Source organism: Nicotiana tabacum, chromosome 14, assembly GCF_000715075.1.
Source record: "Nicotiana tabacum cultivar K326 chromosome 14, ASM71507v2, whole genome shotgun sequence".
In the NCBI taxonomy this organism is placed as follows: domain Eukaryota; kingdom Viridiplantae; phylum Streptophyta; class Magnoliopsida; order Solanales; family Solanaceae; genus Nicotiana; species Nicotiana tabacum.
Window position 1 is genome coordinate 44973393 of NC_134093.1, and position 24381 is coordinate 44997773.

The window sequence follows — 24381 nt, forward strand, 5'->3', positions numbered from 1 at the left end:
ACTTTGGGTAGGATTTCTCTCCATTTTCCTTTAGCGTCGTTCAGCCTCTTATTTAGGTTTTGAATGATAGTTTTGTTGATTGATTCGTCCTGTCTGTTCCCACTGGGTTGATACAGTGTTGATAATATCCTTTTTTTGTGGTCTTCGAAGAATTTCGTCACTTTGCTGCCGACAAACTGTTTCCCATTGTCACACATTATTTCGGTGGGTATCCCGAATCGACATACGATATGATTCCATATAAAGTCTACAACCTCTTTCTCTCTTACTTTCACGAACGCCTGTGCTTCAACCTATTTAGAGAAATAGTCAGTCATAAATAAAATGAACTTAGCTTTACCTGGGGCCAATGGTAGAGGGTCGATAATATCCACTCCCCTTTTCATGAATGGCCATGGGGATAGGACTGAGTGAAGCTGCTCTCCGGGTTGATGGATCATTGGTGCAAATCTTTGACATTTGTCACATTTTCGAACAAACTCCTTTGCATCTTTGCCCATATCGATCCAATAATACCCTGCCCTGGTTATTTTTCTGACTAATGAATCGGCACCAGAGTGATTCCCACAAATGCCATCGTGCACCTCACGTAGGATGTAATCGGTATCTCCCGGACCTAAGCATACTGCCAATGGTCCATCGAATGTCCTTCGGTATAGCGTTCCATCTGAAGGCAATGTGGATCGAGCAGCTTTAGTCCATAGGGCCCTCGAATCTTTAGGGTCCGATGGGAGCTTTCCGTTCTTTAAGTATTCAATATACTTATTCCTCCAATCCCAGGTTAAGCTTTTAGAATTTATCTCGGGATGACCTTCTTCGATCACGGATATCGAGAGTTGAACGATAGTCCCCGAGCTTATTTCGCCTTCCTCGACCGATGATCCCAAATTTGCAAGTGCATCAGCCTCATTGTTCTGCTCTCGTGGAACATGCTGTAAAGTCCATTCTTTAAAATGGTGCAAAGTGACCTGCAGTTTGTCAAAATACCTTTGCATTCTATCTTCTCGAACATCGAAGGTTTTGTTTACTTGATTTACCACCAGCAAAGAGTCACACTTGGCTTCAATGACTTCTGCTCCCAAGCTTTTAGCTAGCTCGAGACCTGCAATCATGGCCTCATACTCGGCCTCGTTGTTAGTCAACCTGGTAGTTTTGACAGATTGCCTAATAGTGTTACCTGTGGGTGGCTTTAAAGCTATGCCTAGACCGGACCCCTTCACCTTCGAAGCCCCATCCGTAAAAAGGGTCCATACCCCCGATGACGTACCCAATTTCAACAAGAGTTCTTTTTCTACTTCGGGTACGAGGGTTAGCGTGAAATCGGCCACGAAGTCTACTAAAATTTGAGACTTGATGGCTGTACGAGGTTTTGTTTACTTGACTTACCACCAGTAAAGAGTCACACTTGGCTTCAATGACTTCTGCTCCCAAGCTTTTAGCTAGCTCGAGACCTGCAATCATGGCCTCATACTCGGCCTCGTTGTTAGTAAACCTAGTAGTTTTGATAGATTGCATAATAATGTTACCCGTGGGTGGCTTTAAAACGATGCCTAGCCCGGACCCCTTCACGTTTGAAGCCTTGTCCGTAAAAAGGGACCATACCCTTGATGACGTACCCGACTTCAATAAGAGTTCTTTTTCGACTTAAGGTATGAGGGTCGGCGTGAAATCAGCCACGAAGTCTGCTAAGACTTGAGACTTGATGGCCATATGGGGTTGATACTCGATATCGTACCAGCTGAGTTTGACGGCCCATTTGGCCAATCGGCCTGATAGTTCGGGCTTGTGCAAAATATTACGAAGCGGGTAAGTGGTTAATACGCATATGGGGTGACATAGAAATTACGGTCTTAACTTTATAGTGGCGATTATCAGTGCAAGTGCCATTTTTTCTTGGTGCGGATATCTAGTTTCTGCTTCTCCTAAGGTTTGACTTATATAATAAACGGGAAATTGTGTACCTTGCTCTTCTCGAACTAGGACACCACTTACCGCGATTTCCGATACTGCCAAGTACAAGCAAAGTTTTTTGTCTGTTTTTGGAGTATGAAGCAGTGGTGGGTTCGATAGATATCGTTTTAATTCCTCTAATGCATGTTGGCATTCTGGGGTCCAAGCGAAATCGTTCTTCTTTTTAAGTAGAGAGAAAAATTGGTGACTTCGATCTGACGACCTTGAAATGAGTCGGCCTAAGGCTGCAATCTGTCCCGTTAGCCTCTGTACGGCTTTTACACTATCCATGATAGCGATGTCTTCGATGGCCTTGATTTTATCGGGGTTAATCTCGATCCCCCGATTTGACACCATGAAGCCGAGGAACTTGCCCAAACCGACCCCGAAAGCACACTTCTCAGGGTTGAGCTTCATGTTGTATTTCCTTAAAATGTCAAATATTTTCTGCAAATGGGTCAAATGGTCTTCTGCGTGCAGGGACTTAACTAGCATGTCATCAATATGAACTTCCATTGATTTACCTATTTGTTCCTCGAACATTTTATTTACTAGGCGTTGGTAAGTAGCTCTTGCATTTTTTAATCTGAATGGAATCACATTATAATAATATGTTCCATACTTGCTGACAAATGAAGTCTTTTTCTAGTCTTACGGGTTCATTTGGATTTGATTATACCCGGAATAGGCATCGAGAAAAGTAATAATCTCGTGGCCGGCCGTGGCATCGATCATGCGATCGATGTTGGGCAGCGAAAAAGAATATTTGGGGCATGCTTTGTTCAAATCCTTATAATCTACACACATTCTAAGTTTGTTCCCCTTTTTTAGGCACTACAACTACATTGGCTAACCATTCAGGATATTTCACCTCCCCAATGGACCCAATTTTGAGAAGTTTGGTTACCTCGTCCTTTATGAATGTGTGCTTTACCTCGGATTGGGGTCTTCTCTTTTGCTTCACCAGTCTAAACCTAGGGTCCAAGCTTAGCCGATGTGTCATTATATCCGGTGGGATTCCTGATATATCTAAATGGGACCATGCAAAACAATCCATGTGATCAATAAGAAATTGAATAAGTCTGTTCCTGAGTTTGGGGATTAATCCAGTTCCCAGGTATACCTTTTGTTCGGGCAAATGCTCGATTAATATGACTTGCTCCAATTCTTCGATCGTTGATTGGGTAGCGTCGGAATCATCCGGAAGCATGAAGGATCGAGGAATCCAATGATCATCATCTTCATCGATCTTCTGATTTTCTGGTTGGGTTAAAGCTGGTGTCTGTGATTGCTATTTGGCATCTTGTTCCCCTTTTGAGCTCGATCCATTTATTGGCGAAGGCAAGGATATCAAATTCGCTTCCTCGACGACAAATATTTCTCTTGCGGCCGGTTGCTCTCCGTACACTGTTATGACCCCCCTCTCATGTTGTGGATCCATGGCCTTCCGAAAAGGGTATTGTACCTCATGTCCCCTTCGATTATGTGGAACTTCGTTTCCTGGATGGTTCCGGCCACATTTATAGGCAGAATTATCTCGCCTTTGGTGGTTTCACATGCCATATTGAATCCGTTTAGGACCAGGGTCGCGAGTACGATCTAGTCCTGTAGGCCGAGCTATTCTACGACCTTCAATCTGATGATGTTGGCCGAGCTACCTGGATCAATCAACACACGCTTAACTTTAGTTTTGTTCATGAGTACGGATATTACCAGTGCATCGTTATGAGGTTGTATGACTCCTTCTGCATCTTCATCATTGAAGGAAAAAGTTCCTATGGGTATGTAATCTTGAGTTCGAGATCGCTTTTCCCTCACAATCAATGTCTTAGTGCATTTAAGCACCGGTACCTGAGGGGTACCGGCGCCACCGATAATCATGTGAATGACGTGTTGTGGTTCTTCTTGTTCATTTTGTTTACCGAAATCCCTATTTTTGAAATGGTTTTTTGCCCTGTCGCTTAAAAATTCTCGAAGGTGCCCTTTATTGAATAACCGGGCTACCTCCTCTCTTAGTTGCCTGCAATTTTCCGTTTTGTGGCCATGGGTGCCATGATATTCTCACATTTGATTGGGATTTCTCTGGGCAGGATCGGTCTGCATGGGTCGAGGCCATTTAGTATCTTTGATGCGTCCGATAGCCGACACGATGGCAAATGCATCAATGCTGAAGTTATACTCCAATAACCGAGGCGCTTACTTAGATCCGATAGGCCTGTCGAACCCACTTCTTTTCATCATCCTCCGAGATCCTTGACCTCGATCACTTCTTTTGTTTATTTGTCCGGGGTTACGTTTCGATTCATTGATTCTGTGGTTTTCGTTATACGGTCGATATCGATCCCTGATCGAACCTTGTTCTCGATTGATATCCCTTCGAGCAGCGGGTTCAGCCCCCAACTGATCATCTTCGACTCTAATTTTTGATTGGTACCGATTGTGCACGTCGGCCCAAGTGATAGCTGGGTACTCGATCAGGTTATGCTTCAGTCGCCGTGATGCCATCGAACTTCATTCGTTCAAACCTTGAGTGAAAGCCTGAACAGCCCAATCGTCTGTGGCTGGTGATAGATCCATTCGTTCCATTTGAAAACGAGATACAAACTCCCTTAGCATCTCGTTATCCTTTTGTCTTACCTTGAAAAGGTCTGATTTCCTCGTTGCGACCTTTATGGCCCCGGCATGTGCCTTTACAAAAGCATCTGTTAACATGGCAAATGAGTCGATCAAATTTGGTGGTAGGTTGTGATACCAAATCATTGCTCCCTTCGAGAGGGTCTCTCCAAACTTTTTCAACAACACAGATTTGATTTCATCGTCCTCCAAATCATTACCCTTAATGGCGCACGTGTAAGAGTTGACGTGTTCGTTGGGATCGGTCGTTCCGTTATATTTGGGAATTTCGGGCATACGGAATTTTTTGGGGATTGGTTTTGGGGTTGCGCTCGAGGGAAAAGGATTTTGCACGAATTTTTTGGAATCCTACCCTTCTATCATTAGTAGAGCCCCCGGGATCTGATTGACCCTGGAATTATATGTTTCTACTTTTTTATTGTTGGCTTCGACTCGCTTTTTGAGCTTCTTGAGTATTTTAGCAATTTCGGGAGTAGTCCTCGATTTTTGCTCATTTGACCTCACTATGGCTGGATCCGTTCTGTGGGAAATTTCTCGGGGTGGACTGGGCTCCGGCCTGCTTGGTAGCTGTGTTTGGCTATGCAACTGAGCTATCTCTACCTGTTGGGCTTGCAATATTTCAAAAATCATACGCAAGCTGGCGTCGTTTTCCTCAATGTTATGGGTGTTTCGAGCTGCAGACCGAGTGCCGCCATGAATGCTATTTTCAGGTTCAAAATGTATGTTCGCCTCAATGTCCACATGCAAATTGATATCTATCGGTACTCCGATCTGAGCTCCAACAGCATTGACAAGTGGTCTTTTGGTACTGGGTGTCAAGTTGTTGTTCTCATCTTGAAGACCAGCTTCGTTGTCGATAAGTAAGGCCATTTAATTAGTAGTTAGTCGCTACTAATCCGAAATCTGAGATACTTTCGGAAACAAGCGCAAAACGGTGTGTTTTTGCAGATTCGTATCAAATAACAATTGTTATCCTTAGCCTCACGGTAGGTGCCAAACTGTTTACCCGAAAAACGGATGGAGTTGAATTTGTACGTAGTTCTAAGGATATGCGATATAGCTTAAAACAAATTGTAAGGATAAATAGAAATATCAAATATGGACTGCAAAGAATGCAAAATAAACAAGGTTGTAAAGAAGATGATTTTTAGGACTAAGCAAGATAAATCAATTTATGAAGCTTAAAAGAGTAGCTCTTGAGTATAGGAGAATATGGTGCATGAATTACAATGTAAGCCAAAAGAATCCTCTCTACTGAAATGTAGCCATCCTCTTTATAGTGGAGAATCCTACTTTAGATATAATTAAAAATTCATAGTGGAGAACCCATGATAAATCAACTTTCCCTTAATTTCTGTAGAGATTCTCTCCCTTAGTGTGTTTGTAACGACTCTTGTCGGTGAGCTCGAGCTCGATCGGCCTCGATGCTGGTCGGTATTGCTTCTAGAGCTTGATGTGGCTCCGAATCAGGTGATGATTCAGTCTCGGTATTGGTTGGCCTTTGTCCCTTAAGCTCGAAATCATCTCATCATAGTTCGATTCAGACTCGAGCTCGATAGTGACTTCGAACTCGGTGTTCGACCTATACCTGAAATCTGATGATCGTTCATACCATCTTCGGAACCCATCTCGATATTACGAAGTCTTTCTTCGATCCATTATATTTCGACCTCGATCAATCGTACGAAGAACGAAATCCATTTCGACCGTATACACTTATGTGGCAAATATGACTAATGATTTTCATTTACTCTATCAGGACCCTGCTATTCGTCCATTGGATGAGGGAGACTCTTAAAGCTTGCGGGAACTACTTCCTCAAATTCCTGTTCAGATTAAAATGTCTCCAATTTGAATAAACACCTAGAGAAGGTTATCTCGAGATCAACATAAATATATATTTAATTCGTACCAACTTTTTCATACCATATTTCTAGATATAGATTTCTCATCCAAATTTGTTGCTTATTTATAAGAAGAAAGATTCCCAAGGTACGTCTGATTAAGCTAACATAGGAATATAAATATTGACATCTACAGATCTTTGATAAATGAACATCTTCTACATTTTGGCTATATAAACTGAATGACTAGTTCAGCATTGGTTTACTATTTTCCAGAGAGTAGAGCTATTCCACCAAGCTGACAGGAATGATGATCGCATTGTTTTCCACACTTCTAGCTATACAACAGGATAATGATCCAAAATTCGTGGACAAAATTGACCCTCTAGATTAAGTCTGTGACCCGCAGAATGGGCCGTAGAACACATTTGCGGTCCGCACATCTTCAGCTGCGCCACAGATCTGATCACAAGGTTTTCTAGTTCTACCTTGCATATTGATTTATGCGCTCCGCATACAGGCTTCGCGGCAGCATAGTGTATCGCAGAATCATCTTCACTGGAAGCCCTTTTGAATTTGTGCGACAACTTCACAGTCCGCATAAGAGTGTTACGACCACATAATAAACTGCAGATTTGACTCTCTGATACTGGGATGGCCTGGTTAGCTCTGTGATGGGTCTGCGGTCCGCATATTACTTCTACGGTCACAGACCTATCGCATATCTGCCTTTTCATGGGTTTTTGCTATCTTTTTCATGTTCTTGGTTCTTCAAGTCCGGTTTTCTGCAAAACATAAAAACTACATAAGAAATGACTTATAATGCTTTAAAAGATGAGCTAAAATCTTGGTAACTAGTATCAAAAGTACCGCATTTCTACGGCACATCAACACCCCCAACTTAAACTCTTGCTTGCCCTCAAGCAACTTAAAGTCACCCTACTAAATACTAATCTACTTCCGACTGATCACAAAACAACAATGACTATGGATGGTACTGACTGTTAGCTAACAAGCATGTAACTTCCTTTATTCACCCTTTAACAAAGACAAAGATCGTTTAACTGTTCAACTAATCAGTTTATGAGCTTCGAGCCTCAAAATGACAGAGTGCTACTAATAGCTGGATATGCACTTGCATCCTACTTCAAGAAGCCTAACTTCTGCTAACTCTTGCAATTCATGCGTGCTCATAGCAAAGAAAATCCCCAACTCAACAAATACAAATATGTACAGGGGATACAATCAAACACTCTTGCACTCAGAAAGAAAGCTAAGTGCTACAAGTATCGGTCCATATGTTTGCCCTTATTTTAACTCATTGCTAGCTCATGAATAATTGGTTGTAGATCAAAAGAACTTTTTACGGGTTGTACTGTAGGCTTCGGGACGAGTTGGATGACCATTTGGAGATATAGTGACTATACCCTCCTTGAACGCTACACACAGTCTTTCTTGAATAGCACACAATGCCCTTGTTGATATCTAATTGCTACTATCAACCCACCTTGTAGTTCATGACTACTCCCTAGTTTCTTGTCTTACCACGTTCTCTCAACACTCCATTTTCTTTTTCTTTTTCTCCCTTTTTCTATTTTTTTAATTGAGTGAGTATCTCATGGTTTGAGGTCAAGTGAAGCTTTTTGTTTAAGTCGTGTTAGCTCTAGACTTAGTCACTCACTTCATACGACACAACCTCAAAAGACTAGCTTTTCCACATACTACATTCCTCTACTGTTTCTCAATTTATACCAACACCCTCAACTAGGCTTAACACCTCATTCATAACATTCAAGGAGGGATAGGTTCAAAAGAGAGAGTAATTTCATAAAAGGGGTAACGATTTGTAATGTGGACAGGGGACAACTATGGTAATAAATGCACAAGGGAGGTCAATTTGGCCAAAAATTAATTAGAAATCACAAAGAAGGCCTAAGATCATTTCAAAACCCAATCATCAACCTAAGACTTTCATTGAGAAACCAACCAAGCAAGTTCTAGACATTAAAAGTTGAGAACATGCATTATTTACGCAAATTCTCACCACTCACGACGCATGAACTGCTCGAATCGACATAATATTTGCCCTCAAATGAATACAAGGCAATTCAAAGCTTCATCACATGATATTTGATATTCTAAGTAAGCACAAAGTTAAAGAGCGAGCCTCGATTTCACAAAAATGACTATATATTCATAGAATTTGAAAGGAGTAATTTATTCCACAAAAACTTATCACATGATTGAATCTGGAACAAAAGCACCAAACAAGTCAAAACTTTTCATGCTATGTTCATGGTTCTGCTATTACACCCTTAGAAAAGAACCCGGCAAAGAAAAACCAAGGGGAATTTATTATTATATACAAATCTACACTATTAAGACTAAAATTTATATACAAGTTGCAAGAGTCGTCTTGCTACCCTACCCCAAACATAAGAGCATGCATTGTCCCCAATGCTTTGAAAAAGTACGAGCAAAGTTTAGGGGATTCCTGGGGCACGCTAAGCTCTTGGATGGGCTGGAGTATCTAAAGTGGCCATGGGGCCGGGAGCTGACACTCTGGAGGCCGTGGGTGGATCCTCTGACTAGACAGTGGCGTCTGGGACTAAAGTAGGATGCTCTGTCAGTTGCGGAGTCGGGTCCTAGACCTAGGAGCTGCTGGCCTTACCCGATGATGGCTGTGTGGTTGTGGAGGTAGCCATGGCAACCATATCCGCAAAGGAATGTATGATAGTTGTCTCCACATCCGCCTCCTCCTCACCCAGTTCCTCTATAGAAACAGCAACCCGTTTGCCTCTGTTGTCCCTCTGATCATCACCCTCATCAAAGATCTGCTCCTCATTCGTCTCCTCACGAGACTCTCCAGATTCCTCGTCCGAATGATCATCTATGTGTGCAGCTGCTCCCGAAGCTTGTGAGATGCCAGTACCATGTGCCTCCTCTGCTGAGAGGAAGTTTGTGAAATCCAATCCAAGGCTTGGTACTTGGGAGGTGCCAGTTCCATGCTCCCCCTCTATCGGAAGAAGGGTAGTCAGGTCAAACTCCAGTGTTTGCATCTTATGCAGCTCTCACTTGAGCTCAGCTACATCATTTTTTAGATGAGGCATATCCCCAGCTCTACCTCGCTCAACTTTCTCAAGGTGAGCTTCAAATTGTTTGAGTCGATCTTCATATGATAGATATTGCTTTTGAAGATCACTTACCGAGGTGTGGAGCAGTGTCAACGCTTGACGGATGAGCAATAGAAGGTCTTTTGTAAGTAAGTTTGTCTACTTTGGCAGTTGCATGTTGTGCCAGTAGACCAGGCTTGGAGATTGCAGGTAATGACACAAGTGGTGTAGCAATGGCCGGCCTGGGAGTAGATGTGGAAGTAGCTAGTGCTGAAGAAGTGGCTGGTGTTGACGAGGTAGCAAGTGTTACTGAATTGTACGAGGCAGGAGGGGGGTGACCGATTGCTTTGGTTTGTCTGCATCCACATTCCCTAAAGCATCGTTGTGCCTAGTGATATCAATATCCATAGCAGCTTTTACTATGCGGTCATATTTGGGGGATGGAGGAACCTTTGCATGTTCACACAATGCATGGATTAGACATGGAAAGGGAAACGAAGTTTCCTTCTGGTTTGCCTGGACCCAAATCTCAGGGAATATGAGTTGCCCCAAATCAATCTTGAAACCTGACATGATAGAAGCGATGAGGATCGCTTTCTCTAGATGGATGTCGGTCTCATTTCTCGTTGATAGTATACGAGAATAGACAAAACTTATCCAATACCGGCTTTCTTGGGTGAAATCCCTCTTGCGAATCTTCTGGCCCTATGCAATCCAGACTGGACTTCCCTTGGCTATGATAGAGGCTATCCAAGCATGCTCATTTTCCTTATTTTCTATTTTTGCATCATATTCTGCCATGCCTGGTGCCCACATTCTGAAATGGAGTTCATTTATTGCTTGGGCACCAAAAGATACTACAACTTCGACTGTGACAGAGGTCAAGTTCACATAGCGCTTCGCCTATTCCTTGGTCATTGATGAAGCATATGCAGCATAAAACTCCCCAACAATTATCTCGTTGTATTCCCCCGGAAGCCTAGTGAAGAACTCTCATCGCCTCTTTTAGATGTTTTCTACACATGCGGGTAGTGTTCTTTAAGGCCGTTCACACTCAGCTGTTTTTCTTCGATGATCTTTTTTTTACCAAGCCATATTTGTATATGTTCCAAGAGTCAGTGATCTGAAACCTAAAATCCTCTCCACTCTTTCTACGTGCTTCGGCATGGAGGTCAACTGGTGGCATAAGGTCAAGTTGTGCCTCCTCCTTTTCGGAGTGGGAAGTAGGCTCAGATGAACTTTCGGATATACCAGGCCTTTTACATTGAGATTGGTTTGATTGTGGGCTTATAGCTGCCGTCTGTCTCTTTCCTCACGTGGTGGATGCTCTCGATGCTAGGGCTTTCTTTGGTTCCATTCCTGCCAATTAAAATGAAGTAAGTACATGGTAAAGCATTTGTAACATATGGGAAAGAAGCGAAAGGCAAAAATATTCTGCGGAGCACTTATGCGATCGCATAATAGATATGCGGACTGCGAAGTGCACTGCAGAATTTATCATGTTAAGACTAACAAATTATGCGGACCGCAGAAGTGGTTGCAAAATTAATCTGCGACCGTAGATCAGACGCATTTTGAACTTGAAACTTTGGCTTTCACCTATTGGTTTCTGCGACCAAAATGCAGTCCGCAGAACAAGTCTGCAGCCGCAGACTCAACCGAATAATGACCTTCTATAAGCCCACAAACACACAAGTATGTGATGATTTTGCGGGCCACAAACCAGTTATGCGGACTGCAGAGATCATCTTCTCCACATACAAATCACCCACATACAACATTGTGCAACTCATGTTATGATATCCTACACAGCTAATGCACAATTTTCACGAAACACTACACATACTCAACATCAGATCGATTTCATGTTCAACCTAACAATACCCAATGTGCATTGTCAACAATCACAACACCCATACGCAGAATTTAGAAACCCTAACTCTAACCCCTTGATTTTGATTGTATCACATCAATTCTTCCTCCCAAGTTACACTCCCAGTACAAGAGATAAAGAATCAAGATAGAGAGAGGAGGGTATCATGGATAAAAGGGAAGAAACATGCGAATACCTTAGATAAAAAATCAAACCAAGGAAGGGGGGGAGGAATTTATACCAGAATCAGTGTTGAGAGTAAGCGTTCACTTGCAAGTCCAGCTTTTTTCGAGCAAGGTAAGATGGATCATTCAAACCTTTCTCCTGTTTTCTGTATTTTTCTTGTTTTCTTTTGTTTCTCTTTTTATTTTTTTGGTGCGTGAAATTAGAGTAGGGAGACAGACACGAGAGAGAGAGAAGGAGATGAGGTTTTATACCCGAGGGATGTGCGGTGCAATTCCCGTCACAAAACAGCTTTTGTGGTCGTAGAAGTGTTTTGCGATGGTTTAGTACCTGGGTGGTTTACCACAGATGTGCAACCCACTTTGCAGTAGTAGAACTATTTTGCAGGCCGCAAAAGTTGACTTTTCTCCGCATTTTTAAGGGCCAATTTTCTTGATGCTCTATTTATGTATGCAACTAGTTTGCTGTCCGCGAATCCATTAAGCGGCCGCATATGTGGTCACAGAATAACAACTGAAGCTCAGTTCACTTTCTTTCATTTTCCATCTGCTTCTACATCCCATTTCTTTGCATTTTGAGTAACCTGCACTCTAAAACACGCACGTCAAACTATTCAACAATTACAAATAAACCTACAAAGAAACAAAATCTAACAAAAAACATTTCCAACACTAGTGTTGCCTCCCAAGAAGCGCTTGATTTAACATCGCGGCACGACTATGATGCCCCATTTTGGCTAATCAGTGGTGGAGGTTGGTACAGGGCCATCTTTGAGTTTGAATTGTTCTACTAGTTGTCGTTCTCCAATGGTTTCGAGCTAATTCTTTACCCTTTGGCCATTTACTTTGAATGTACGAGTCCCATCCTCGGATTCTAATTCAATAGCGCCATAGGAAGACACACTAATAGCTTTGAATGGGCCAGACCATTTGGATTTGAGTTTTCCTAGAAAGAACTTCAACCTTGAGTTGAAGAGTAAGACCATGTCACCAGATTCGAATTCCCGCTTTAAGATCTTGTTGTCATGAATAAACTTCATTCTTTCTTTACACATGGCTGCATTTTCATAGGCATGGAAACAGAACTCTTCCATCTCGTTGATTTGTGTCATCCTTAGATTAGTAGCTTCGGCCCAATCAATATTTAACCTTTTTAATGCCCACATGGATTTGTGTTCAAACTCCACTAAAAAGTGACCAGCCTTACCAAAAACCAACCGGTAAAGTGAGGCGCCAATGAGTGTCTTAAATGTCGTTCGATAAGCCCACAACGCATCATCCGGCTTTCTTGATCAGTCGGTCCTATTTGCATTAACAATTTTTGCTAGAATATTTTTTGATCTCTCGGTTGGAGACTTCAACTTGACCGCTTGATTAAGGATGATAAGGGGTGGCCACCTTGTGCTTAACTCCATATTTCTCGAGCAACCCGGCAAAAGCTTTGTTGCAAAAGTGAGAACCACCATCACTAAGGATGGACCTTGGGGTCCCAAACCGAGTAAACGTGTTCTTCTTCAAGAAGGCGGTTACACTCCTCGCCTCTTTGTTTGGCAAGGCAACTGGTTCGACCCATTTTGATACATAATCTACTGCTACCAAGATATATGTCATGCCGTAAGAGCTTATGAAGGGACCCATAAAATCTATCCCCAACACATCAAAGATCTCTACCTCCATCAAAATATTCATAGGCATTCATGCCTTCTAGAAATTGACCCTTGTCTTTGACATTGATCACATGTCTTGATCATCAAGGTATTGATCACAAGTCTCTATCAGGATTGCATCTTGGTAGATCGATGGCCAATAATATCCACATTCGAGCTCTTTTGCCTATGTACTGTTTCCACCATGGTGACCCTCAACTGGAGAGTCATGACATGCTTTGAGAATTTGAGTCACCTCATCTTCCGGAACAAAATATCGAATGATGTTATCGGCGCAAATCTGGAATATAAAGGGTTCCTCCCAATAGTATTGTGACATTCCCGCAAGAACTTTTTCTTTTGATAAGCTTCCAATTCATCGGGGATAAGGTCACTAACCAAGAAGTTAAGGATGTCGGCATACCAAGGAGTTGAGGTGCTAGATATTGCCAACATGTGTTCATCTGGGATGGCACCATTAATTTCAAGATCTTTTTTTGGTCTCCCTGCCTCTTCAAGCCTAGATAAGTGATCCGCAACTTGATTTTTTGTTCCTTTCCGATCTTTGACTTCAAAGTCAAACTCTTGTAACAAAAGGACCCACCCGATCAATCTCGGTTTAGCATCCTTCTTCGTCATTAGGTAGCAGAGAGAAGCATGATCAGTGTAGACTATCACCTTGGATCCCAACAAATAGGCCCGAAATTTTTCAAAAGCATAGACAATGGCAAGCAGTTCTTGCTTAGTTACGGTGTAACTCATTTGTGCGCCATTAAGTGTCTTGCTTGCATAGTAGACAGGATGAAGAATCTTTTTGTGTCATTGACCAAGTGCTGCCCCAATAGCCACACCACTGGCATCACACATAAGTTCAAATGGAAGAGACCAATCGGGGTGACAATAACGGTGTTGTGGTGAGCCTTGCTTTCAATTCCTCAAAAGCCTTGAGGCACTTCTCATAAAATACAAATTTAGCGTCCTTTTTAAGGAGCTTGCACATGAGGCTTGCAATCTTTGAGATGTCTTTGATAAATCGCCGATAGAAACCGGCATCCCCCAAAAAGCTCTGAACACCTTTGATCGAAGTGGGCGGAGGAAGCTTGGAAATTACTTCAATTTTTGCTCGATCAACCTCAATGCCTTGCTTGGAGATTTTGTGGCCAATAAAAATACCCTCGTCCACCATAAAGTGATATTTTTCCCAATTGAGCACAAGGTTTGTCTCCTCACATATTTTAAGCACTTGCCTAAGATTGTCAAGGCAATTCTCAAAGGAATCACCAACTACAGGAAGTCATCCATGAATACTTCTAATAAATCCTCCACCATGTCCAAGAAAATTGAAATCATGCACCGTAGAAATGTAGTCGGGGCATTGCATAGCCCAAATGGCATTCGGCTAAAGCAAAGGTCCCATATGGACATGTGAATATCGTCTTCTCTTGGTCCTCCAAGGCTATGTTAATTTGGTTGTAGCCGGAGTAACCATCCAAGAAGAAATAAAACAACCTCCCTTCTAGCCAATCAACCATTTGATTAATAAAAGGCATAGGGGAATGGTCTTTGCAAGTAGCATTATTGAGCTTCTGGCAGTCTATGCAAACTCTCTACTCAGTCACCGTCCTTGTTGGAATGAGTTCATTTTTGTTATTTTGAATCACGGTCATGCCTCCCTTCTTTGGCACACATTGCACCGGACTCACCCAAGGACTATCGGCAATAGGGTAGACAACCCTATCATCCAACCATTTTATAATTTCTTTCTTCACCACTTCTTGCATAGAGGGATTTAACCTCCTTTGATGCTTCACACTAGGTTTGCTATCTTTCTCTAGTTGGATTTTGTGCTCATAAATGCCGGTGAGAATCCCTCGGTTATCTGCTATAGTCCAACCAATGGAATGTCTATGATCCCTCAAGGTCTCCAATAATTATTCAACATGCACATCATTTAACAAAGAAGAAACAATTACGGCTAGAGTTTCATTAGACCCAAGAAATTTTCACCTTAAGTGCGACAGAAATGGCTTGAGCTCAAGTTGTGGCGGATCGACGATTGAAGGCTTAGCGGGAGGAGTGACTCTATTATCTAAGTCAAGAGAAAGCATCTTTTGGTGCATTAGTGTAGGAACCAAGCCTTTCCAATGCATTCACTGTTTTCACATATCCTTCCATGTCCTTACCATCAAAACCCATCAAAATCGCCTCTAATGCCTCATCAAGTCATTCCTCTTCCATTTTTACCTCGACGGCATCCTCTACCATATCAACAACATCAATGACCGAGATACTCTTGTATGCATTTGGCAATTTCATACCCTTACTTGCTTAAAAGGTAACTTCTTCGTCATTAACCCTGAATTTAATCTCATTTCGTTTCGAGTCCTTGAGTGCTCTCCCGATGGCAAAGAATGGTCTCTCCAAGATGATAGGGATCCCTTTATCAATAACACAATCAAGAATAACAAAGTTGGCGGGGAGGAGAAACTTTCCCACTTTCACAAGCACATTATCCATTATCCCCAGCTTTATTGAATGGTCGGCCGTTTGCAACCTCATACTTGTAGGCCTAGGCATTCCCAATCCTGTTTGCTTGTAGATAGCAAGAGGCATTAAGTTGATTCTAGCCCCATTATCACAAAGAGATCGTGCAAAGTCTCGCAATCCAATAGTGCATGGAATGGTGAAAGCCCCCGGGTCCTCTTTCTTTTGGACGACGGTTGTTGCAATGATGGAGCTAACCCGGTGGGTAACACTCACCACTTCATTCTTGGTGGTTTTCTTTTTAGTGATCAAGTCCTTCAAGTACTTAGCAAAACCCAGCATCTCTTGAAATGCTTCCACAGATGGAATGTTCACCGATAATTGCTTTAGGATGTTATAGAACTTCTCGAGATTGCTATCATCAACCTTTCTAGCTAGTCTTTGAGGAAAAGGAGGGGGAGGTCTAGGAATTGGTGCCTCTATTACCTTTTCCTCAACCTCTTCATATCTCACTTCTTGAGCTTTCACCTTCTTCGGGAGTCTTTCAACTTCAACAACATTTGGCACCTCAACTTCCGCCTCATCTTCTTGTTCAAAATCTTCCACTTCGACCACTCGTTCATTATCACTTTGAAGTAGTTTCCCACTTCGAGTTTAATGGACATACAATGAGAGATTGGGCCACTACTACTACCTTTTGGCTTTGCAATTGCATCACTTGGGAGCGTGCCTTTTTTCTTCGGGTTTTATTCTCTTGAGAAATCCCTCATTTGTATCTCCAACTTTCGAATAGATGTGGTGTGAGAACCCACAAGCTCGGTAATATATTTCATTGAAGTGTCAGACCTCTCTTGATTTTGAAATATTCTTTCAAGCATGTTTTTCAACTTGGAATCACTAGAAGAACTCTCCTTCCAATGTGGAGAATTAGAATGTTGCCCCTTTGGTGGAACATAGGGGTTTGAACTCCGATTTGAAAAATTATTGTTGTTGTGACTCCAATTTCCTTGCTTTGAAATACCTCAGTCGTTTTGCCATTGTTAGTTATCTTGCCCTTGTGGGTTAGGTCTCTATTGGTGTTGTTGTCCCGAGCCTTGGTAGTGTTGTCTTTGATATCCTCCTTGTGAATTGTTAACATAATTTTCTTTTTCGTATTCCTCATTTGACATTGGTTGCACATCTTCCACAATATTCACTTTGTTTGTTTGGTTTTTAGTGAACATTTTTATCAACATATTGACATTGGTAGCAAGCCCGGCAATTACTTGATCTCTTTCTTAATTCTCCTTAATCATGTTGGTCAAATAAGGAGTACCATATGAGATTCCACCCGTGGTGTCTTCCCAATGCCAAGCTTGGTTATGTTCAACCATCTTGTTGAGGATTTGAGTGACCCTTGCAAATGTTTTATCCATGAATGATCTATCCGCCACATTCTTGGCTATGGATTGATTCATAGGATCCAAGCCCATGTAAAACTTCTCCAACAAAATAGTGTCCGGAAACCCATGATTCGGTGGTCTCACCAAATATAGGTTGAATCTAGCCCATGCCTCATATAGGTGTTCTCCTGGTAATTGCTTGAAGAAGAAAATTTTATCCTGAAGCTCGGACTTCTTGCTTTGAGGGAACCATTTTGCTAGGAAATCTCGCACAAGTTCGTTCCAAGTGTGGATGGAGTTAGCAGGTAGATTTTGGATCCATTGTCTTGCCTCTCCGATTAAAGAGTATTTGAACACCATCAACCTTAGGGAATCATCCGAGACATGATTCTACTTATGTATTTTATACACACCCAAAAGGTTTCTCAGATGTTGTGTCGGATCATTGTCGGTGGAATTTCGGAAGAACCCCTCCACCTTTAGCATTAGGATTAGACTATGTTCCACTTTGAAGATAGTAGTGTCAACTCTTGGGGGGGGGACAATGTCATTTGTATCCTAAATATATCTATGTCCGCAAACATATTCTCTTCTTCTGTCTCATCCATGCTTACCTAATGACACCAAGCAAAGAAGTCAAAGTGTGATGGAATAGAAGAAGACGTAAAGTAAAGCACACACTAGTTTGTAATTTCAAAACCGTATTCCCCGACAACAGCGCAAAAATTTGATACACTCAAATTACACCTATATAAATGTTGTAAGGCGGTCGATGTCAAATATAATAACCCAACTAGGTTGGGGTCGAATTCCATAGGGAATAGGTGTGAAAAGGTTACCTGAGTAGTGTATAATTTGATTTAAGTCGTAATTCTACTCCATTAGTTAGAAAAGAGTTTTGTAATTGCGAATTGTTAAGAAAAGTTATTCTGTTAAGAGAATTGATTAATTTGGTTAAGAAACCAAGGTTGTGTCCCATCAATGGAATGTAATGCTATCGATGTTAATATGATATATTTCTAATGGAAGGTCCTTTGATATGCAAATGGTTTCTAAATAACTACCCAATATTTTCCAATAATTTGGTAGTATTTTCTATTTATGATTTTTTTCAAATATAAAAGAGCAACAATTAAGAACAACTAATTTATGCCAAGTAGAACCCACTTATTCCTAAGTGATTCTAGTAAACAACGTTTAAAGCCTTGATTCTTGCTATCCAATTCTACCAAACCCTAACCCACTTTTTCAAGTAAAGATAGAGTAAAATGGCACTAGTCAATGTTTGCAACCATCAACCATAAATGAAACATGAAAAATGAATAGAAATCAACCAACCATTATATATATATTCAATGGTAAACACCCATTAACATTACATCCACTTAGGGTCCAAACCCTTAGTATTTAAAGTTATCTACTCATACTACAATACAAGAACAAAGCAATAAATAAATTCATAAAAGCTTACAAAGAGGACAGTCTTGAAATCTCTCTCAAAAAGCTCCAAAATAATGATGTATTCAATGCTCTAAGTGTAGCTACTTTTTCAGAAAAGATGACCCACAAAACCCCTAGTGATTCTATTTATAATGGTCCAAAATTTGTGGACAAAATGTGACAAAATTGACCTTCTAGATTAAGACTGTGACCGCAGAATGGGTCGCAGAACACATCGCGGTCCACACATCTTCACCCACACCGCAGATCTGATCACAAAGTTTTCTAGTTCTACCTCGCATATTGATTATGCGGTCCACATACAGGTTTCGCGGCCGCATAGTGTACCGCAGAATCATCTTCACTAGAAGCCCTCTTTCATTTGTGCGACAACTTCGCGGTCCGCATAAGAGTTTTGCGACCACATAATAAAGCACAGATTTGACTCTCTAATACTGGATGGCCTGGTTAGCTCTACGATGGGTTTGGGGTCCGCACATCAGTTCTGCGATAGCAGACCTGTCGCATATCTGCCTTTTCATGGGTTTTTGTCATCTTTTTCATATTCTTGGTTCTTCAAGTCTGGTTTTCTACAAAACACCAAAACTACATAAGAAATGACTTATAATGCTTTAAAAGATGAGCTAAAGTCTATGTAATTAGTATCAAAAGTGCCACATTTCTACGGCACATCAGTCATCAAGTACATGAGCTCTATAGAATAAGTAAATACAAGGTTTGAACAAAATACTATATTGTCCGAAAGACTAAACAGTAATAACATGAAACAAGGAGAAGGACTTCAAGGCCTGCGAACAGAATAGCAGTGCTACCTCGGAATCTCCACGAAGATATAGATAACAACTCTCTAGCAATCACCGCTACCAGCAATACCTAGATCTGTATATGAATTGCAGAGTGTAGTATTAATACAACTGACCGCAGGTACTCAGTAAGTAGCAAGCGTAACCTCGGTCTGAAAGCTGAGACGAGGTTGGAAAATTTTGATACTCACTTTCAGCAGCCAACAACAATAATAATAACATAATAATAAGGAAAAGCAGCTCAAATACTATCAAATTCAACTCTTGCACAATAAGAGGAGAAATAAGCATGTTTTTCAAGTACATCAGTCAAGGCATCGACATTTTCTACAAAAATCACCTAGATATGGATTTATCAAAGTAAACTGTGATATCAAGATCTAATCATCAAATAGAGACATAAAATACTAATTAGCATGAGGAAAATACTACTTTATTCCTGCATGACAAGTATACATGCCAAAATTAACAACATCATCGTTTAATCATCAAGTATATAAAATCTCAGCACTGCATAGTGCGTGGCACAAATACCCCTAATCATACTCTCAGCACGCTCACGATGCATGGTGCAATGACCCTGAATGATCACACATACACATACACACAGTGCATTGTACGGGTGCCTGGCATAAGCCCCTCACTAAGCACATATCAAGTGCTTGTACTCATAGGCTTAATACCTGACTCCGAAGGGATGAATCCTAGACCAAGCGCTGATCGGATCAAAAGTCAACGATCAATATCACTCAGCCCCCTTTATGTAAACGTCACCTCACAATCAATATCAACACAGATCTAAGAACTAAGATCAGTCACCAATCCATTCAATATGGCTTTATGGCCCAAAATCAATCATCAATTTCCTCAAGTCTCAATATGCCAATACCTCACAGTACTATAATCATAATACCGCACGGAATGCACTAACGTACTACAACTTACCTCAAACTCATATCACACATACAAGGATACTATCAACACGTGAGATAACATCTAAAGAGTGTACATAGATAGAGATATAACACACGAATATAATATCACGGTTGAAAGGTATAACTACGGCTAAGGCAAATATCTTAACATAGCAAAATAGTTCTATCATGTCTCAAACAGATAAGTAGATAGCCTAGACATGATTTCTAGCATGAATAATATTTCATCTAGTCAAACAAGTGCCGATGGGGAGATACCCTCAAGCCAAGCTTATGCAAGGTACTCCCCTCAAATGTGCGAGAATTAATGCTCTAGAAATCCATTGCCTCGCAAATCGGCTTCCGAACGAGTCAAATCTAGTCAATACAACTCAATAACATCAAATAATGCCATAGAAATCAATTCCAAACAGTAAAGTTTCAGTCTTCACTCAATTACACAAAGGCAGACAAAAAGTCAACCCAACCCCACTTCTCGGAACCACACAAAACTCATAAATTCCGACTATCCATTCGAATACGTGTCCATATATACAAGTTTCATCAAAATTCGACTCCAAATCGAGGCTCAAATCTCAATTATTTACTTTCCAAAATCTAGCACAAAACCCCCAAATTTCACTTTCAAATCTAATAATCAATATGTAATAATCCATTGGTAAATAAGATATAATATCAAAATCAAGTAAAAAAATTACCCTCAAAGTGGTGATGAAAATCTTCCCAAAAATCACCTCTAGCCGAGCTCCAAAACTCAAAATAGTGAAAATAAACCAAACCCTCAAAATATAACGTCCTGCTAGTGATTGCCGCATCTACGGACAAAATGGTCGCTTCTGGGATGTCGCATCTACGGCAAAACCCTCGTAGATGTGCAAACAAACCAGCTGACCTCCCATTTTTGCGATGAAATTCTGTATCAACGGATGCACTTCTACGCATACACCTTCGCACAAGCGGCCTTGCACCTGCACCACTCTAGCGTAAATGCGATCCACCCGGGCCACTGCCAGCTTCCGCCTCTGTTCACAAAATCCCACACATGCGGCTCCGTAGGTGCATTATACCAGATCGCAGGTGTGATGCACCAGGTTCCTACCAAAAACTAGTAATGCCATAACTCACCAACATAGATCGAAATCAATTTGAAACACTCTCGAGCCCCACGAGACCCCGTCCAAACATACAAACAAGTCCAAAGACATTAAGCAAACTTATCCAAATTCTCAAAACATAACAAATAACATCATCAACAATAACAACAAAACAGTGTAATCCCATAAATAGGGTTTGGGGAGGGTAGTGTGTACGCAGACCTTACCCCTACCTTATAGAGATAGAGAGATTATTTCTGATAGACCCTCGGCTCAAGGAACATTGGAAATAAAGCAACCAAGTAGCAAACAATAGTAATAACAATGTAATATATTAACGAGCGCGAATGAGACAACATGTAATAATAAATAACCATGAATAAGACAATACAAAACTAGTCCTAGTACTACTGGTAAGCCTAGGAGGAACACACTACTATCTGTCAACCTACAACCCTAATCCTCGACCTCCACACCTTCCTATTGTGGGTCATATCCTCGGTAAGCTGAACCAATATCTTGTCTAATTACCTCTCCCCAATACTTCTTAGGCCTACCCCTTACCTTTATCAGACCAGCCATGGATAACCTCTCACACCTTCAGACCGGAGCATCTATGTCTCTCCTCTTCACATGCCCGAACCATCTCAACCTCAATTCCAGAATCTTGTCCTCTACAGATGCCACTCCTACCTTGTTCTTAATAACTTCATTCCTAATCATGTCTTTCCTGGTATGCCCGCACATCCATCTCAACATCCTCATTTTAGCTACTTTCATCTTCTGCACATGGGACTTCTTGACAGACCAGTACTCAACCCCATACAACATAGTCAGTCTAACCATCACTCTGTAGAACTTGCCCTTAAGTTCAGGTGACACATTCTTATCACACAAAACCTTCGAGGCGATCCTCCATCTCATTCACCCCGCTCCAATATGATGTGTAATATCCTCATCAATATCCCCGTTGCCTTGAATAATAGACCCAAGATACTTGAAACTATCTCTTTTGAGGATGACTTGAGTACCAATCTTCATTTCCACTTCTTTTCCATGCATCCATCACTGAACTTGCACTACAAGTACTCAGTTTTTGACCTACTCAACTTGAAACCTTTAGACTCCAGTGTTTTTCTCCAAATTTCCAACCTAGTGTTAACTCCGCCTCGCATTTCGTCAATCAGAACTATGTCATCAGCAAATAGCATACACCATGACACTACCTCTTGTATGTGTCGCGTCAGCACATCTAACATTAAGGCAAACAAAAACAGGCTAAGAGTCGATCCTTGATGCAACCCCATCTCCACTGAGAAATGATCCAAGTCTCCTCTCGCAGTCCTCACCCAAGTCTTTCCTCCGTCGTACATTTCCTTAATCACCCTAATGTATGCCACCAGGATACCGCTAGCCTCCATACATCTCCATAGGACCTCTCTCAGGACTTTATCATAGGTCTTCTCTAGGTCAATGAACACCATATGCAAGTCCTTCGTGCTCTCCCTATATTGCTCCACTAATCTCCTCACAAGGTGAATGGCTTCTGTAGTAGACCTTCCCGGCATAAATCCGAATTGGTTCTCGAAAATAGTAACACTACGTCGCACCCTTCTCTCCACTACCCTCTCCCAAACTTTCATAGTATGACTCAACAACTTGATACCCTTATAGTTGTTACAGTCCTGGATATCACCTTTGTTTTTATACAACGGGATCATCAAACTCCACCATCAATATTCGGTCATCTTCTTCATCCTGAAAATGACACTAAACAAACCAGTAAGCCACTCCAAGGCTGCTCGACCCAAAATAATATCAAAATCAAGAATTGACGATCAAACCAATCTCTTAAGTTCTAAACTTTCCAACTTCGCCGAACATGTCCGAATCAAGCCTAAACATTTTGTATTCCAACCAAACTTCACACACAAGTTCCAAGCTACTAAATGAACTTATTCCAAGCCCCGAAATAATAACCCGAATTCGATATCGTCAAAATCAACTCCCAGTCAAGTCTATGAACTTTTCAAACCTTCAAACTTACAACTTTAGTTAATTAGAGCCAAAAAAACCTAGTTACCTCCAACTCCGGACATACGCCAAAGTCAAAAATTACCAAACGAACCTACGAAAACCATCAAATCACCAATCAGAGGTCATCTATTCAGAAGTCAAATATTGGTCAGCTCTTACAAGTTAAGCCTCCAACCATGGAACTAAGTGTTCAATTTTACTCCCAAAACATCCCGAAACCAAACCGACCATCCCCGCAAGTTACAAAACAACAAACAAATATACATGAAGCATCAAATAGGTAAACAAGATTCAAATACATAAAACAACCGACTGGGTCGTTACAGATTTAAATTGGTATCATTGTATTACTCTTTCTCACATCTCTTTGTATTCCCAAAGTTTTGCTGGAAATAGTTTAATTGCACCATTAGTAATATTCTATTTTCCTTTTTACCATATCAATTGACTATTCAAATTTCATTTTGTCTGGGTTTAACTTCTGAAAACTCCATGCAGTAACACTAATTTTTCTTTTTTTATTTAATTTCCTTGAAAGTTTCGGCTCAGAAAATGTAGAGATGAATCTCATCAAGGCTTCTTCGGGAAATGGTATTTTGAATGTTTATGTCCTCGCATCGAAAGTAACAGCATAATGATATGGACATAATGATTTCTTTATACACAAAAGCTTAATTCAGATTATGATATTTACAATGTCTTATCGTACTTTTTTGTGTGTTGGGTAATTAAGATGTTAAATGAGATTATTTGTATTGATATTCTATTAATCAATAGTGAAAATCATTTATGAAAGCATATCGAGCTTTTAGATATAAGTTCATTTTGTATAAGAGCTGTTTGAAGACGAATTTCGTTAAAATATAAAAATACTAGGAGTACTATCACGTTTCAAAAATTCAAACGTAATCCAACTTGCTCTTGTAGGTGCTGGGAATTTCTA

The 24381-nt window shown here is 41.0% G+C and overlaps 1 protein-coding gene across 1 annotated transcript; it reads right to left on the reverse strand.

Moving 5' to 3' along the window:
- Nucleotides 1-15570: 15570 nt before the first annotated feature.
- Nucleotides 15571-16764, reverse strand: LOC107800235 (uncharacterized). The gene is made up of 2 exons (XM_016623385.1): nucleotides 16748-16764; nucleotides 15571-16372 (listed from the first exon to the last, which is right to left on the reverse strand). The coding sequence occupies exons 1-2, from the start codon at nucleotides 16762-16764 to the stop codon at nucleotides 15571-15573; spliced, it is 819 nt and encodes a 272-aa protein (XP_016478871.1).
- Between the last annotated feature and the right edge of the window lie 7617 nt (nucleotides 16765-24381).